At 44.0% G+C, this 19,344-nt stretch overlaps 1 protein-coding gene across 2 annotated transcripts in view; it reads left to right on the top strand.

Moving 5' to 3' along the window:
* Window positions 1–19,344, top strand: part of bach2b (BTB and CNC homology 1, basic leucine zipper transcription factor 2b) — a 103,358-nt gene continuing 84,014 nt past the window's right edge. Inside the window, exon 1 of one of the 2 annotated variants that reach the window (XM_063222879.1) lies at window positions 1–187. Coding sequence is in view for 1 of the 2 variants with exons in the window: in XM_063222875.1 (XP_063078945.1) it covers window positions 11,843–11,956 (114 nt within the window). In the remaining variant the exon portion in view is untranslated. Of the gene's footprint in view, window positions 188–11,533; window positions 11,957–19,344 lie in introns of those variants that run through there. The other variant, XM_063222875.1, reaches the window with a different exon arrangement.

Below are 19,344 nucleotides of genomic sequence, written 5' to 3'. Positions count from 1 at the left end.
GTTTTATGACCACAAACTTCCTTTACCCCCTCCAAAAAGAGAAATAGCTGCACAGTTTATCGCAAACGTGATTTCCCTGCAGCCCGGGGGCTTTAGGAAGCTGCGAGGAAGTCATCATGTGAAAAACATTTATTTGGTAAACGGACAAAAGGGCTGGATTACAAGGGGGAAAAAACGAAAGTTAAAGGTGAGTTGCATGCATATTTGGACATTTGCGTGAAGACGATTTTTAAAAACATTATTATATGTGCTATTTAGTTGCAGAATTTCTTGAACAGTGTCATTCGCGTTAATAGGCTGCGATTTGTAACTCAGTCAGTGGTGCCAAAGTTGCTTGGACCGCTATTATTATGCTAATGCTATGGACTGTGAGTTGTTTTTCCGCGAGTCTGAAATACCTAATAGGGCTTTTCATCAAGGTGCTCGTTTCCGTTCTGAAACAAAACGTGTTTGTGTTTGTGTTGTCGGCGTGATTATCACAAACGGTTGAGAACGTAGCGTTAGGATGCCACATCCTGTTGTGCTGTGGCAATCGTGTGTGCGCTCTCCCTTTTGAATGTTTTGCAAGTTGGATGCATTGAGATCCCGGAGGAGGAGTCGCGTCGTCTAGTGTGGGGGTCAGGCATGGCTCTTGTTTTCAGACAGATAAAAGAAGCTGTCACTTGCAGAGGCCTTGACCGATCAAGGGGCCACGGTAAAGGCAGAGACCCCCACATCCCAAATCCGCCTTCTCATTCACCAGTGGGATTTGGTGAATGAACGGAGTGAGACAGACATGTGCTGCATGTGCTGCTCGTTTTAAACTATTACGCTTAACACTGGAGCCATTCGCTCGGTTCATATGTCTTTGAACTTGATTGAAATATTATTCAGTCGTAGCCAACGTGGTTCCTCTTTTCTCCATTGCAATGCATTACGCTTGTCACTGCCACGTTCGAACCATCCGCTGCGACTTGCAACATGAGCACTAACCCAGTAATCCTTGGCAGTAAAGTAGTAGGCTATTATTCGGTTGAATTTAGCGTCTTGGAGAGAATAAGGAGCAAAGGTGGACCGTTGTAGGCTACCTGGAAAATGAGCTAAACCTGGTTTAGCTCACAATCAGTCCAATTAACCAGTCCAATTAATCCGCGTAAAATCAGCAAAATATTCTGCTGCGTAAGGAACGGCGAGCCTTATTCCGTTCGGCGACCAAAGCAAATAGCAGCCTTTGAGAGAGACTTAAAGAACGATGCTAGCCTACTCTCTCTTTTTCGTGGGGCCAGATTACCTGTATTTTTTTTTAAGTAGACGTGGTGTTTGTGGACTGAAAGAACTCCAGTGTTGACAGAATCCCAAATTGCGCCGTGAGTGTTTCACGGACGCGTGGAGGCAACAAAGCGCAGCATAACGTTACGAGTCAATCTGCCACCTTGTTAGTGCAAGTGGATGTAATCGCTTGGTGAAATGTATTGTTGTTTTAACTGTTTTATTGCAATAGTGCGAAAGTTTGTGCCGTGTGGGAGGGCTGCGCTAACATGCATTGCTAGGTGAGTTATGGTGTGTGGAGATAATTTGTGATGAATGACTCGGCTGCTTTGTCTTGGAAATGACATTGCCACCTCCATATCACCATGATTTCTTTTCTTAGCGCGTTCACATCGACGTTTTAATTGCCCAAATCAAGCTCTCTTACAGAATTTACCTCACTATTCAAGTGCTCTTCCAGAATATACCTCACCATATTGGAGAATTGAACTGCATACAACACATGACACTTTGTAATTGAAAATTAGTTAATAAGCCCACAACGTTTATTTTTCACAAACACTTTGTTTCCTAGATGACGAAATTACATCCCCCTATTGTGTTAATTTGCGGTTCTACTGTGACTTATGGTGACATTTAAAATGCGGTGATACAGCAGTTTGTGCAGGAACATCGACTGCACCTTGTGGAGAGCCAGAGTGAGACAGACATTCCTTTGTCTATTGCTGATGAGGTCGGAATTCAGCCGCCAATTTCGTGCTTTCTCATCGATGATGAAATATGACATGAATATGCACAAACAATCACCGGCCATTGTCTGGAAGCAAATGGTCAAGTGTATTGGGTGTAATTGACGGGAAAGCCCTCTTTTCATATGGGTTGGCTTTTTCAACTGTCAAAGCGCTTTCATCTTAGCTGTTGTTTTGTATTGGCGAATGTAAAAGGAAAAGGAAATGGTTACGAAAGTCCAACAAAAACAGTGTGCTACTGGCCAAGAGTTGACATTAAACATTTCCATACGACTCGCGTTCTAAGCTAAGTGGTCCACCCACAATCAGTTCTCGAAGTCGGCTGGTTACTACACACGCTTGGTCTCGTGCCGCAGATAAGTCGCCATTGTTTTATACATTAAGCGCCGATGCCTATACATTGAATGCTCATGTGCTCCGTGATGATCACATCATTGTCTGGAGATTCATACCCATAGCGCATATCCTTCATAATACACATCCTTCACAAAGTACAAATATTAAGGCAGCAAAAACGAAATTATGAAGATAGTTTACCATTCAAGCATTTTGGAATGGTGCAGCTTTGTCATGGCATGACGGGGGAGGGCGAGTTTTCGATGACGCATAGGTTTTTCCTCATAGCTGTTGACAAAAGCATTTCAATGCATGATGGCTAATGTATAGCCTAAAGAAGTATGATCTTGTAGTTGCTGCTTTTTTGTTTTGTTAACACATTTTTTAAATTACACACTGGCCGTATTTTTCTTAACTACATCTTTATTGATCCTTTTCGTCCCTCCCCTAAATCTGTAGCCTAATATGAACTTGATACTCAGACTGCTTTTGTCATTTACATGGATTCAATTTTTTTTTGTCTAAAATATTCACTTTGGGGTGTAGCCACAATTTGAACATAGTCTAATAGGCCTACCGCTTCCCCCCCACAAAATGATATGTCGTCAACTAAAATGGTGTTTACAATGATGTTAGACTTCCAGGCCACCCATGGATTCCATTGTTTCTTCATGGTGCCAAAATATGCCCGGAAACTGACACACTGTCATGTTTGTGGATAATTAACATCTCTTTGGCCAATTTGAATAACCCCATCAGCAAGAAACTCTACATTTCTAATAAGAGCCTTGGGTATAAAAACATGTTCCCATAGCTCTCCCACGTCAGCACAAAGGCATGCTTGACACGGCTCCAGCGTGTGTGTGTGTGTGTGTGTGTGTGTGCGTGCGTGCGTGCGTGTGTGTGTGTGTGTGCGTGTGTGTGTGTGTGTGTGTGTGTGTGTGTGTGTGTGTGTGTGTGTGTGTGTGTGTGTGTGGCAAGTGGAGCCGTGGCTGGGAGGGAGCTCCGATCCTGAAGGTTCAGGCGAGTCTTTTGTTTTCCCCTTGCGCTCTCTCTCTCTCCATCTCGAGGCGGCTCTCAGGCACTGCTGATGCATTCTGCCATTATCAGTCACCGTGGGAAATCAAACGGGCATTATCACACCAGGACCAGAGCTCAGTGTGTTTGTAGTTGCATGACCAAAAAACAAAACAAAAAAACAGCCGTGTTCAATAATCTAAATAACGGGCCAAAATAATCTAAAACAAAATGCCAGGACCTCAAAGAAGGAAATGGTTGATTCTGTTGGGTTCTGTTGTTGCACCCCCCTTGAAAACGAGATGGGTCGTCTCGAGGGGCCATCCTTAATAAAGTTGAAACTGAATTCTTGTTGTGTTTTTTTATTATTATCATTATTTTGCGCTTCAGACTCCTAGGCACCCACCATCTTTTTATTCTCAGCAAAGGGGGGCACGTATAAATCTGCCATTAGTGTTGAGATCATCGGTTATCGTTATCCTCAGAAGCTGCTCCATCCGCTCAGGCATCAGGAGCCCTTTGGCCCTTAGTCAGCAGTGCACTCGGGATTAACAGTGAAGCTCCCCCCCCACAGACACACAGACACACACACACGCACACACACACACACACACACACACACACACACACACACACACACACACACACACACGTAAGCACACACAAGTACAAGACATTGCAACATGCTACGGTAGCAGTCTTGGGGTAAGGGTTAGGGTTTAGACTATGATAACAGCTTATTGGTAGCTCATGTCAATGAGGCAGCACATCTAATCAGAACACAGACAACGCCAGGGGTGCTCTGGAAACAAAGTCGTATCCACCTCCCCATTGCAGTACCACTCCGTCTCCTTTAGTATCATCTCCAAGAGGAGGCACCTTTGCTCTCCTGTAGTCACTGTGTTACTTTTGCCAAGAACGGCGAAACAAGCAAGGGAGATTGCAAATTTGTTGCCAAAATGTGCCCAGACCAAAACCATCCCTAAACCTATTCTAACCTGTCACTGGGCGCTGTGGGGCACAAGTCAACATGCAAAGGTGTAGAGTAGTACACAAATGCGCTAGACGGTTCAAGTTGGCGTGTTATCTTACAGTGCTTTCATGAGGCCATGTTGGCCACATGCACAGCCACTTTTCCTCTTCATGCCTTATTCAGTGATGCTATCTGACAAAAATGTGTAAAAGGACATGCTGCTGAAACATTTTCAATCGTTTATGATTGTTTATTCCCATTTCTACCAATATCAGTTTCAGTATGTGTGTTGGTGTAGAGGACATAATCAAGCCAACATCACAAGCAAATATCTTTCCTGTGCACTTTGTATTTGCTTGTGATGTTGGCTTGATTATGTCCTCTTTTGAAAGTCACTTTGGTTATAAAGCGTCTGCCAAATGCAATGTAATGTAATAATGTAATGTAATGGTGTAGTCTGCCAAAGTTTGTCACATAAGTTTAAATAGATGGAGCATAGAGGAATGACAAACGACGATGTCATGGACGTAGACAGTAAGACAGACCCTGGGCCGGTGCCACTTGTCCCTCTTGCCCCACACTTGCTGAGTCAGCCCACTAGCTCCATTGACGGCAATCCTACCCTGCTGCACATCACCTTCAATTATTGACACCGATTTTAAATTATTAACTTACTTATGATGTATAATTTACATGTGGATAAATTGTTTAGTGGCAGGAACCACCACTGTCTGGCTGCTGACAGTTTGGATTTACTTTTTTTTATGCCCCGTCTCGTAAACATGGATGAACCACTGTGCCTGAACTTGAGCTGTAGAGTCACACAAACATGGACAAAACAGCAACTGGAGTGTGTGGTGGCAAGATTCTTGAAAGCAGAGAATGCGCACACATCAGTGGCACAGGAGCTGGACGAAACAAAATAACTGAAGATGATGATCTTAAAAATGATAAATGTCCGCAACACTGTTAAGGTGCAAGGTTGCACTTGAAGAAGGACTGAGGTCTGAAACATGCCAAACAACTCAGCGCATAAACCGTGTTGCAGACATTTATCATTTACTTCAGTGTCAGGTTCTTTCCTCTGTTGTGTTGTTGTTGTCAGACTGGGTGTCAAGAGCATCGCCGTCTCTGCTGACCTTTCCTGTATTGTTACTGTGCACAGTAGACTTCTCCTACCCAGCGTAAATTACTACTCTCATTTCACTACATGTTCTACTTTTTTGTATAGTAGCCTATTTCTATTGATGCGACACAAATAGCCTTAAAGATATTTATATGCTTCTCTGGTAATAGTTTTTTTCTTCATCAATGCCTTTTCAACATTGGGTACCTGTTTGCCTGTCTGCGGTCTGTTATTCCGCCGTTTCTCTCTCTCTCTCTCTCTCTCTCTTTATCTCTCCTTTTTTCTTTCTGTCTAGAATCATTCTTTGAAAATGGCTTTTGAGCTGACCTCTGGCTGTTTGGCTTGGTCAGTGCGGGTCCTGCAGCAAAGGGACCGAGTGCTAAGCGAGACAGCAAGATGATGGTGTGTCTGTATGTGGGACAAGGAGGGCTGGAGGCAGTACACCCCTCATTGCACACACACACACACACGGACGGACGGACACACATGCACACACAGACGCACACGTATACGTACACGCACACACACTAAGGAAGCTAAGGAAACCTGCAAGTGTGTGTGTGCGTGCGTGCGTGCGTGCGTGCGTGTGTGTGTGCGTGTGTGTGTGTGTGTGTGTGCGTGTGCATGGGTGTCGCTGGCTTCAGTCGGTACGGATGACTCACATCCACAGCTGCATGTCAATATTGGGTGCAGTCTAAATATATCCTATACACAGTCTGTGGGTTGCAGAAGCAGAGATCATTACAGCCAGTGTTGGAAAATGTATGTTGTCCCATTTCTCCATCATGCCGAGGGGGCAAAAAAGAAAAGAAAATGTGTTGCATACTCTCGGCTTTCCAAGAAGCACATTCATATAGAATAGGCTAGGCTACATCTTTTCCAGATACTCTATTTTGACATTTTAGGCATAGGTGAGCCTATTGTTATTTATTCATAATGTGGTCTGTTTTTGTTTGTTTGTTTACATGTGGGGAAATCATATGCAGTATACACTATATAAACATACAAAATACAGACTTGAAACTACAAAGCGGATAAGTTGATGCATCAACATTCGTAATAGATTCTGAGTGGCAGTTTTGTTACCTAAGAACACCACCACTCTCTCCGGAGTCGAGAAAGCCAAGAATGGAGTGTTTTTCTTTCTTTCTTTCTTTCTTTCTTTCTTTCTTTCTTTCTTTCTTTCTTTCTTTCTTTCTTTCTTATGCGTCACAGCAACACTTTGTCGAGGCCTATCCCAGGTGAACATACCACAGCTATGCAGTCAATGTCTCCGGGCTCTACCGGCTGCCAGGAGAAATACTTTTGAGTGGTTGGAAAGTAAAGAATTTCAATTCTTGGTATTTCTGTACCTTGGCAGATCATTGGTACTGGATTCCTCTAACCTAGCTCAAGCTCATTCACGCCAACAATAATTCTTCCATACAAAATATGAACATTTCTTTTTTTTCCGTGCATGCTCCCAAAGCCATATTGGATTGCATGAATTTTGGGTATGGCTTGGCTGTAATTTAAAACGCTATTGGTTAAAAGCCTGAATGAACCGAGTCCCAGGTTTGCTTAAGAGCCTGATGTTTCCTGCCGAGGTCATTTTCTTTTCCCTTTTCCCGTTTCTTTTTTTTCCGAAACGGGATGGGAAAAAGAAGGAGGCGCAGCCAGTCAAGTCCACAAGAGTGGAAGGTATTTAAAACAATCAGCGGATTCCTAGTAAGAGGGGTGAGATCATTGTTTTACAGAGAGGCAGGGGAAAGGGAGGGAGAGCATGAGGAAAAGAGGGAGGCAAGGGGGAGAGAGAGAGAGAGAGAGAGAGAGAGAGAGAGAGAGAGAGAGAGAGAGAGAGAGAGAGCTGGGATGAGCCCATAGCAAGTTGATGTTGTCATCCTGCCAGAGCACAACAATGGGCAGCATGATGTCTGAAGTAACACACGTAGTGCACATGGGATGGATTGTGATCCAACTCACTGTTTGCTGACCAAAAAAAAATTAAACTGCATAACAGCATTACCCAGAGTCTGAGTCTGAAGCAACATATTTACTTGTTCATTACCATTTTGGTAACAACAAGCGTATGACACAGGCTCTTAAGGAAGGGTTTCAAAGTGAAGGGATTCCATATATCTCATATGGAATTCACACACTTATTGACACCAGTCAATAAGTGTTGGCAATTTTGCATCTGGTCATGTTAACACCAAGCGTCATGGGGGGGAAAAAATGTGAAATGACTTGTCATTTCCCTTTGACTAATAATAATAGTCAGTGATGATGTTAATTCTTTCAGAACAAGAAAGTATTACTCTGTTAGTTGTATAGCCTTGAAGAGGTGCAATGACAATAAGATGGTGATCATTATACACGCGTGAAAGCCTTTTTTTAAAGGTTTGCATAATAGATCAGATTGTACGATATGGATTGTTTGCAGTGTGTAGTAGTCTTAACACAAGCTTTACATTTCTTTCAATTGACTTTACTGTACTTCATATCTATAAATCAAGGCCAAATGCTTTGTGTGTAGAGACTGTAGAGTACAGTTACAGTTTCCACAATTGTTTAGGCAATTAGAGGCAATGGGACGTGAAAGTGAAAAACAAGTGTAACGTGCGGTTTCTCAAGGTGCAGCCGAGAACAGTGTGTATTTTGTATTGAGTGTGGGAGTACTTGTGCACACACTTGTGTGTGTGTGTGTGTGTGTGTGTGTGTGTGTGTGTGTGTGTGTGTGTGTGTGTGTGTGTGTGTGTGTGTGTGTGTGTGTGTGTGTGTGTGTGTGTTTGTGTGGGTGTCTAGTTTGATGTGGTTCGGATGGGGGTGGGGAGGGGGTGGTTGAATCCTATGAGACTTGCACAGGTGGTTGAGAGGAGAGGAGAGGAAAGGAGAGGTGGGCGTGAAACAGCCAGGGCATGGTATACCCACTTCCCGTGTCTTTTTGCAGTTATTTATGCTAACCTGCTAGTAGCGCTAAAAAAGAAAAGAAATCAGCAGCGTTTTGCTGTTCAAATGCAAGATTTTCATTGGCTGGTCACAAAAATCAAAAGACGTTGAGAGTGCTTCCTGGACTCAAAAGTTATTTGTTTCAGGTGATCTTTGGATGGGAAAGTTTCAGAATAAGGATGTTAATTTCTAAACATAAGCATTTATAGTGTCTTTCAATATGGATTCTGTTTTGATTTTGTGTTAATGCAACAAAGGGCCATGTAATACAATAATTTTGATTGTCATGTAGCCTAGCTATTTTTGCCAGGGTATAAATGGTCACCTCTTATATTTTGTTGGGGAAAATGTGATCAAGTGTGTAAAACTTTTTCTTTGCTTTTGAAAAATCCTTGCATGTTTGATTGCAGCTGAGGCTTTCACAGAAACGTGGTTGTGTTTCTGTGGAAAAAAAAAAAACAAGGTGCAAGGACTTTCCCAAAACCACTTGATTCTGTTTCCTGAACTCTTGGAAGCTTTGGCAATTTCTGAACCGACTGCCATTCTCAATAATTCTCATATTTAAGCAGTTTGCCTCCATTTTAGCCGCAAGAAGGTGGAAATATTTCTCAATACATTTGTGGAGCGAGTGCCCTTTCAACTGGCTGACCTCAACGGCTCTATGTACATGCGGCCATATGAGAAGTATATGTAAGGGGCAGCCATGGAACAGTGGTTTGGGAGTTGGTCTTTCAATCGGGAGGTTGTCGGTTTGAATCCCACCTGACCCTCCCACATCCATGAAGTTGGGACGTTTGGTAAACAGTGAATAAAATCAAAATGCTATCATTTTCAAAACATTCAATCTATTCATTAGATGGAGAATAGTGAAAAGACAACATATTAAGTGTTAAAACCGAGAAAAAATATTGTTTTGGGGGACATATGTACTCATTTCTAATTTGATAAATCCAACACGTCTCAAAAGAGTTGGGACGGGGACAATAAATGGCAGCAAATGTCGAGGAAGACTAAAAACAAAACAAAAGACAACACTTAACAGTTAAATACATCAACCAATGAGATGATTTTATATAAAAAAACAGTGTTAATTCCTATCTTGGACATGATTTCACCAGCTTAAATGGTGGGTGTATTCCTTGTCATGTTTTGCAATGTTTTCCTTTCTGTAGTGCTTACAGTGTGACAGGTCTTGACCAAAAACCCACCATTTTATCACCTACTGGTCCTTATGATGGAGCCAAACTGTTAAAACATAGTAGAGAATGCAATTTGACCTTACTATGTGGCAGTAATCGAAGATCTCCCTTCAAAATATAATGCATGAGTGGCTTTTCATGCTGTTTAAAACCCATTTATACCATTCAGCACTGTATTTAACTCTACAGATGAGTGAGAACATCTTAACCAATGCACTACTGCATCCGCATGCCATCATGGAGGCTGACTTTTGAAGCTAGCACTAACACAAGTTGGATGGTCCATTTTCACTGTAGCACAGGATGTGCAATGCTCTATTATTGTCAAAAAGAATGGACTTCTACAACTTCTGCTGACTTCTGTAAGCAAAGGACAGTTTCCCATGTCTTCTGGGTCTATTTCAAGTGAGCTCAGGTGCGTAGGAGAATGTTAAACCCCTGTATCATTTTCATGCATTAAGCATTCTTAATATGGTCAATTTTCAATAGCTCTAGCACTCCATGAATTAGAGTGAGACTACAGCCAATATATATTTCATGATGTCATGAACCTATACAATGATTTTATTAACAAAAATATGTCTTATATACACTCAATCGTGGTAAATCAAAGGGAATTCAAAAATGTATGTAATAACTATGGTAATTATTCCCTTTGCATCTTTAATTCTGAGTGACTCAGCCTCTCTGTGATGATCTTATACCTGGACACCTACATTGTCCGTCAGTACAATTCATTTTGAAATGTTCTTCTTTGTTGTTTTATCTTATTTGGATGTTTACTAAATTTCACTGATCCCCGTCCCAACTCTTTTGAGACGTGTTGGATTTATCAAATTAGAAATGAGTACATATGTCCCCCAAAACAATATTTTTTTCTCGGTTTTAACACTTAATATGTTGTCTTTTCACTATTCTCCATCTAATGAATAGATTGAATGTTTTGAAAATGATAGCATTTTGATTTTATTCACTGTTTACCAAACGTCCCAACTTCATCGGAGTTGGGGTTAGTATATGCAGGTAGTGTGGTTATGTAATTTGTATGTGACTGTGTGTGGTTTATGTGTTTAGATTCAAGTACAAGGATCACCAATGTCTCTTACATGGTGTAATTGGCAATAAAGTTGACTTGACGTGAGTGAGTAAACAAATGATAACAATAATGTTGGGTTATTACGCAGCTTATTTTGGCACGCAAATGTGACTTCAGAATGAGCCGTGATTTTCTGACCTTACATGAGAGCAGGATGATGGGGAGTCTTGATTTTGAAATTGTGTAATTTCATCGTTAATATTTGTCACAATTCATGATTCATACTTAACCCCTTAGCGCAGAGCCTATGTAATAACCTTACTGTCATCAAAATTGTAATGGCTATGCCTTAATCTGTTACTTAAGGTTCTCGGTACTGTCATAGCACTGTTCATATGTTGTAGTTGGGTATTTTCAGCAAATAGTGAATAGGCCCGCCGGCGACCCCATCTGCAGTAAGAGGCTACCCTAATTTAAAGGTTCTTTAAATATAACTGGAGGCATGATGTAGCCTATTCTTCAGTCTAGTCAAACTATAGAATTACACAAAGAATTACAAGTATCTGCTCTAATCATCTGTATTATGCAATGTCAGAAACATGGTCTTGTGATCAAAGAGTGGAGGCAACAGCTCTCTTTATGACTTTGAAATTGTTTACAGGTGTTTATTACTAAGGAATAATAGCTGTCTTTCAGTCCATTATGTCTATTAGCGGTAAGAGTCCTTATGACTGAAGCCACCAAAGGCTAGCCTGCATAGTGCAAAATCTTACAATGTACAATCTCGATCTCAATTTTTTTTTTTTTTTTTGTTGCCAGTAAATGATGGGCAAGCAGATTTGTGACTTGAATTGTGTCTGTGACAGGAGATTTTTGTATGAAATAGAGGAAGTCTCTGTGCTTGTGTGTCTGTGTGTGTGTGTGTGTGTGTGTGTGTGTGTGTGTGTGTGTGTGTGTGTGTGTGTGTGTGTGTGTGTGTGTGTGTGTGTGTGTGTCTGTGTGTGTGTGTGTGTGTGTGTGTGTGTGTGTGTGTGTGTGTGTGTGTGTGTGTGTGTGTGTGTGTGTGTGTGTGTTGCGCACATAGAGGCGTGGTGATTGAGAATCTTGTGCCAATGATGCAGTAGCGCCTTCCTGTTCAGGGAGGGAGGGGTGGGGGGTGCATAAACCCCCACACCCCCCCCAATAAACTGCCAATCACGCTCTCTGGCTGGCGCTGTGGCCTACCTGCACATGCGTAGCGATCCCACATGCGCTTTACAGTTGCAAAGCATGGTAGCACTGTTGCCCGCTGACAAGATGATGAGACCATCACTCACCCGCTATCACAAAATGGACCGCACAACTGTGAGTGCTGCACTTTAAATTTTTAATGTAGGCTGCATGTCTACGTTTTCAACAGTAGGCCTATAACCTCAAGGTTAGAAATTAGATCAAGAAAATCTTTCTGTGGTGGCTGAAGTTATGCTGTTGTTGTTGTTCTTGAACTCCCCTCATTCTGTTCTTTTTCTTCGAAAAAAAAGCGTCATCTGTCTTTTTTTGTGCCATGTCATTCAACATGCATACATATTCCCTGAAAAGGTTTTGGGTCTGAACGTTGTTGAATGTGTTTCCATTCATGAATGTTTTATGAAGGAAATCAAGCTTCCTATTTAACTTCCCCTGGCTGCAGGTGTTCCCATTTGTCATTTCACTAGGCGCCCTTCTATACATCTCTCGACCTGTTGTTTTTGTCAGACTTAGGCTCTACCTAATAACTACAGTTTATGGCTTCCAGCCTTAAAAAGAGTTTAATCTGCTAACCACGATTATATTTAAGCGGTCTAAACTAAAGCCCAAATCCAAAAATAACTCCCATTAAACTTAACTACAGCCAGTTTTTTTTTCCTTGTCTACAGAGTCTTTCATGTAAAAAACTGGAGTCTGTGGGTTACTCTATGACTGGTATCACGTGGACGGTGTGTATGCATATAAAAGTCTAGCCTCGTAGAGACCCCCTTCTTCATTAGTGGCCTATTAGGGACACAAAAGAAAGCTCTGTCTCCCTGGCTGCCGTTAGTCTCATAGTCAAAATCTGTGGCTTAGGGGGTTAATGCAGGCGCGTAAAGCTGGCAGGGCAAGGCAGGGCTGCCGTTGTAGTGGTGGTCGTACAAGTCGTAGTAGTAGACATGTGGAGCTTAAAGCGCTGACAGTAGGGAAGAAGAAAGCTCCCAGTGTTGCACAGGTCAACAGGTCAGCATGACCGCAAAGGACCCTGGATGTAGCGGTTGTGTTTGTTTGCTTGGATAATCAGACTTCAAATCAGTCCTTCCTTGTGCTGACTAAAACTTTTTTCTTACTGCATTACATAAAGATGATGTTGCGTGACACCACCATCATCAATAATGGGCTAGCTGGTCTAAACGATTGGCCTTTTGATCAGGACTTGATGTGCCAGTAATCAAACCAAGGTGGATTGTTTACGAAACAGCATGTCAAGGCTAACTTTCAGCTTCATTGCATAATTTCACACAATAACATTAATAATTAATAATGAAAACAGAAATGCATGATTGAATTGCAGATGATCAGTGTGAGGATAGTGGAGTACAACAGTTTGTTGTGGCCACCTGACTTAACCCCGTGGACTGTTATCCACATTTGGCTGGAGATTCCTCCACTGCACTGGGTGATGAGGCATGTGATTCGATGTGTGTTTCTGTCTGATGCCTCAGACATGCCATGCCTCCTTTGACTCGTCTGAATCCCAGTGATGTGCACTTTTTTTCATTATTTTTTTTTAAAGGCAGCATTAATTCAATACTTAAAGAGTTGATTTAACATCTTTTCGAGTGTGAAAAAAAAGAAAAGGAAAAAAACCTTTTTGAGGCACTCCTCAAGTTCAAAAGCCTTTATTAAATTCTGGTTACATGCCTATGCGTTTTGAGTAGTACCGTCTTAATCAGTGACCCAATGAAGCAATCCCTTCTCTGCTTTTTTAGGTTTATCGTTTTATAGTGTAGGCTTATTTGGTCCCACAGTAATCTCTACGTGTTGGATTAACTCTGCATGTTTTACTGTGTATCATTAAGGGCTGTGTTGTGCTGCGCTGCACTGGGCTGCACTGTGCTACAGTAGGCTGCGCTGCGCTGTGCTGTGCTGTGCTATGCTGTGCTCTGCTCTGCTGTGCAGTCTTAGACAGACATTTACACGGTCAAACTCCCATGAAGCCCTACACACCACCTCTTTGGTCGGTCAGACTCCATGTGGAGGGCGCTTGTGAAAGGGGCCATTGTTTCTGCTCCCTCTCAGGCATGTTGCATGCACTTATAACTCTGAGTAGGAAGACATTCTGCCAATTATACGCGTGGAATGTCTGAATAAATGGGAGTGTGTAGTGAGGCTGTCTTCAAATACGTACACCCACAGAGCAACTATTACCTCACTATCACCACTCTAGGTACTAGAATTGTTTTGAAATGGATAATGGATTAATGAATTTACAGCATAGTAGCTCAAAACAATAATCACAATGGTTTATGGATGCAAAGTTGGGGTGGGGGGGTGAATAGGAAGAGAATAAGATAAATGTATACAAATTGTCTTGTGTAAAAAATAACGGTAGCAGCCCCCTTTTCTTTTTTCAGTTTCTATTGTAATAATGCCTGTGGTGATAATCCCATAATACACTTTATTTGATCAGAGCTGAAATGTATACTTATCGGGAGTAAAATACACAATTCTATTGAGGATTGTGATTTTATTTCTGCAGAGTAAATCTTATACAAGGGGAAATAAGAAATGACCACTTTTGTAGTGCGTGCCGTGCACTGTAAATTTTGCCGTTTTGATTCAACACCTACAGAGTGTATCACTCTAAGTTGGCCCTAACACTCAGTGTTGGATGAATTTACTGTGATGGGCTAATGGAATTGTTGATTGTCTGTACACGCAGCATTAGCAGAGGGATGTGTTTTGGAATTGATCGCGAGGGCTTTCCATTCAAAAACCTAGCTGCAAAGAGATGGCAAGACAACACTGTATTTCTCATTTTCTCCCATGTCTTGGAGCAAGCCAATGACTGAGTCTTTTATAGCGTGAGTCAGTCTTCCTCATTTGTGGGGCCTGAGAATACACTGCGCGACTATAAAGGACCACCTCCGGAGCGTGATTCACATGCCCATACCCATTGAATCAACTCTTCCGCCGCCAAATCCCTGAGAAAAGGAGGGAGAGAGAGAGAGAGAGCGAGAGAGAAAGAGAGAGAGAGACAAAGCAGGCGGCATACAGGTCCCTTTTTTTGCACTCTCTTGGCCACTCTCTCTCTCTGTCTCAATGAAAAGCCATTGATTGATTATGCCACACAGGCGTAGGACTTCCTCCTCTCCTCAGCAGGGATCCTCAATGTATGATGTCATGTTTTTAAAAATCCTCGAAAACGCCTCGTATCGCTACACACTTTAAAGACATAGTATATAATTAATGACTTATGTAAGACAGGCATGCTGTACTTTTTCATGTCATTTACTACAATTTACTCTACTCCAAAAGTAGCATTCCCTTAAAAAAAAAAAAATTAAAGATGTGTTATGTACGCCCTGTTGACATGTTTACTGCCCTGTTTATAAGGTTCACATTCGGCTAATCATACCCAGGTGGCGCGTTGCTCCCGCTGAATGGCAGTGGGACGATGACAGCATTGGCTTGTTGGGTTGCAGTGATAAGTGTGATGTGGTGTCGCTTGACTTGAGAGCCCCTGTCGGTCGCTTGTTGCTTTCTCCGCAGGGCTGTAAACCGAGCGGTGTGTGTGTGTGTGTGTGTGTGTTGTGTGTGTGTGCGCGGAGGTCATAAAAACCCCGGCTCTCGCATCCGTCGTCAGGCCTAGGCCTATTTTTAAACGCCGGCGCTGTAGTATCACGTATCGACTCTCGGCCATTTGGGTCTTTTGTTGGGTGAGCGCGGGATATTTCCAGGGTGCTCTCAGGTGGCCTCCCCTGCGAGAGGCGCAAGACTGAGCTTCCTACTTCTCATATGTACGTACCTCCTGGTCCTCCTGCTGGAGGCTGAGGTGACGCATGCCACGGGAGGTTTTTGTGACTGTCTACTGGCTGACTGCAAATTCAGATTCAGCTTCAACTTCCAGCTTCATTGTCCCAAAAGGGCAAATGATTGAGCAACGAGACACACACATTCACACATACAGATAACAAGATGGGACGGACCATGAAGTGCAATATGATTAAGAACCTGTGTATTTATTTTATCTTATTTTTTTTGGGTGTCTTTCTAAATGTATGCATTGGGAGGCTTACGATGAGGCCAATGGGGTGTGTGTTCGAAAAAGAATGAGAACCACTGATATACAGACTCCCTGTCCATATGAATCCAGGTTTGAATCTGGCTTTGGTCATTTCCTAACCTTGCCCCACCTCTCCCACGCATTTCCAGTCTGTTTTTCACTGTCCCACCCAGCTTATATTCAAAATGCCCATTTCATTAAGTTCACTATTTGAAATTTGGATTAAGCATGTATGCATACGTCTTCATTCTCGCTGGAGAACTGACTTCTCGTGATCGTCCGGCTCTTGCAGGAGAGCGGCTTTCCACGCGGTGGACTGAACATCAAAGTGCTTCACGTGGTCCGCGCGGACCACTGCACTCAATTAGCTGAGATAGAAAATGCGGCCTATTGGGTAAGATCGCTGACCGTGGTGCTGAAGTACTGCCATGGCCGAGAAATGTCTATGCAGTAAACATTCTCGAGCTCAGGAGTACGGGACGCCACTGAGAGCTCGGGCAGTATCTGTGCCCAGAGATATGTGCGAGGTCTGAGCTAACACCCCCTGGCCGATGATGTTCAGAGAACAATGGAACAAGGTAAACTGGAGAGCATAAGACAAGACGCCTGACAAATTGACCGAACAGCGGCAGAAGGAAGGCGAACGGGGAGGTGGTGGGTGCGAGCGAGAAAGAGCATTTCTGACTGGAGACAGGTGAGCAGAGAATAAATGCTGTATAGTAAATTAAGGGGTGTTCCAAATGTCAGTGCACTGAAATTCCATCGAATGCAAAGCGGAAAATGAGATGCAGTCGGTTAAATAGACGCGCCTAACTTTTCCCGCTGAATTCAGACGAATGACAGTTGAGCGGAAAATAGAATGTGGGTGGTAAATTAGGCATGCCAAATTTCATTACGCTTCTCCCGAACTTTCGTTTTTTGCCAAAACGTGCATTTAAAAAAAACAAAAAACAAAAACAGGGCAGGCCTTGTTTGCAGCCAGGTGGATGAGCTCCTCCCCTGTGCTGGTGTATTATTTACCTCCAGCGTGTGGATCACATGCAGGGTAGTGTAACGATGCCAATCTTAGTTTGGCGTAGAACCTGCCTCTCGAAGCTTCACACAGTATGGGCAGCATGGAGCTATCGGTCTGGACCTTTAGCTCAGCGGCATCATGCTGTGACACCCATGCCTGAACTGGAACGTTGACGGGTAGGTGGCAGGTTTGAGCCCCGAGTTAGCTAGGCCGTGCCCTCCTAGTGACGCAACACCTTCAGCGTTGCTACTACTGTAGTCAGGTCTGAGCTCCCAATCGGGAACTCCTCCCACTTTTATTGGGAGTAAAGAACCATTAGCAAACCAAGGGAGGCGGGTCAACCATGCCATTTGTGAAATGTTTATTGTTATGCTCTTGGTCAGACCAAGTCTCGAAGAGATTTGAAAGTCGATGATAATCAGGCTAGCCCCGAGTTGCAAACTAGTGCAGGATCACCTCAGTTACACCAGCCAGCCAGCCAGCCAGCCAGCCAGGCCAGTGCACTTCACCATCCCACAGCTGCCTGCGCTGTGCTGTGCTGTGCTGTGCTGCACAGCTCCGGATAGGATCCAGATGGTAGACTGCATGGGAACACCCGGACGGACCACTTAAAGAGCCAAACATATGGCAAACAGATAAGGGGAAAAAATATCAAAACATAACACCCAGCAAGTAGTATTATAGAACAGTTGTGAACTTTGTGCTGCTAAAAACATGTCTGCACCCATACAAGAATTTCAAGGTCCTACTTAGTAAAGGACTAATGGCGTACGTCAAACAGTTACCTTTCATGAATGAAAGCCCCCCACCCCTCGAAAGGACCACACTCAGTCACCACACCTGACGTTGGCTGTGTGCTCTCTGGAAAAGCTGAGGATTCTACAGTAGTGACTGGGCGTCACACGCTCCCCTACCCATCCCTGGGATTTTGTTTGTTTGTGTTTTTTTGCACCCTGCTCTGAGGAGCTACTTGGACTAATCATGTCATGTAATGGATGTGGAAAATCTGTGTGTGTGTGTGTGTGTGTGTGTGTGTGTGTGTGTGTGTGTGTGTGTGTGTGTGTGTGTGTGTGTGTGTGTGTGTGTGTGTGTACTAGTGAGTGTGCACTAGTGAGTGTGCACTAGTGATGTGGAAAACGTGTACGTGCATGCATGCATATGTGTGCGTGTGTGTGTGCGTTTGTATCTGTACAAGTGTATGAAGGTGTCAGCGAGTGTGAGTGTGGGAGAATCACAAGAGTTTCCCACTCCTTCTTGCTTGCTTCCCCGCCACTTGGATTCATTTGTGTTTCCCTCGGCCCCCCATTTCTATGCTTCACCCCTTTTCCTCCTTCCCCCTCACACCAACATCACCCCCCCTTTCCACTTTTCCTTGTCCATTCTTTTTCACCGGTGGGAAAGGGAGGGGGCGGGGGGTGTGTGTGCTTGTTTCTGGAATGTGGGTCTATACCGTGCCTGGCATTGAAACACTACGCCCCCCAACCCAACCCAATGCAAAAATGGAGGGAGTTGGTGGTGAGGGGGGGTCCACCGTAAAGAAACTCAGTGGTCATTTGGGGGGGGTTGCGTTCTGGAGGAGTGGAGTTGTTGGTGGCTGCCCGAGGGTCTGCCGGGTTCATTCATCTGCTTGTCATGCCTCCTCCCCACTTTCTTTTATTTTTAGCCAAATCCATCAGAGCTGACAGAGCTGGAGGGTGGGGGGGGGGGTAATCTGAGCCTGTGCAAGGCCAGTGCACCAGTAGCCCTCCACCCCACACCCCCACCCCCACCCCCACCCCACCCCACCCCACTACCCACACCCACACCAAACCACTTCCCCGCCAACCAACCAACCAACCTCCACCACAAAGTCATTCTTCTCTTCCCTCCTCCCTCCCTCCCTCCCTCCGCTCACTCCCCTTCCCAGGCTGGTTGTGGTGTAGTAGTGCGAGGTCCCTCTACGCCCGGGCCATGTACACACAGGGATATGTGTTGAGTCATGTGAGATCATGTACACAGAGGGGAGTAGCACCACGAGCAGCAGTACAGCAAGATGAGAGGAGAGGAGAGGAGAGGAGATGGCAGGAGATGAGATGGCAGGAGAGGAGAGGAGAGGAGAGGAGAGGAGAGGAGAGGAGAGGAGAGGAGAGGAGAGGAGAGGAGAGGAGATGAGGGGGCTGTCTGGGATGGGCCAAAGGGGTGGAGGGTGGGTTTGAAGTGTGTGCGTGTGTATGTGTATGCGGTGCGTGTGTGCGTGGCGCGTGCGTGTCTGTGTGTGCATGTTGGAGGGGGTATGGGTGGGCATCAGTGTGTGTGTGTGTGTGTGTGTGTGTGTGTGTGTGTGTGTGTGTGTGTGTGTGTGTGTGTGTGTGTGTGTGTATTTTTGGTGTGGGTGGGGTTACACATGTGATGTGGTTGCGGTGCTGTGGCGGCGGGGGGTGCCTAAGGTCTGGGTGGGATAGG

The sequence above is a fragment of the Engraulis encrasicolus genome, chromosome 18 (genome assembly GCF_034702125.1).
Source record: "Engraulis encrasicolus isolate BLACKSEA-1 chromosome 18, IST_EnEncr_1.0, whole genome shotgun sequence".
Lineage (NCBI taxonomy): Eukaryota > Metazoa > Chordata > Actinopteri > Clupeiformes > Engraulidae > Engraulis > Engraulis encrasicolus.
Note: the sequence above shows the minus strand (reverse complement) of the source record. Positions and strands in the feature narration are given on the sequence as shown.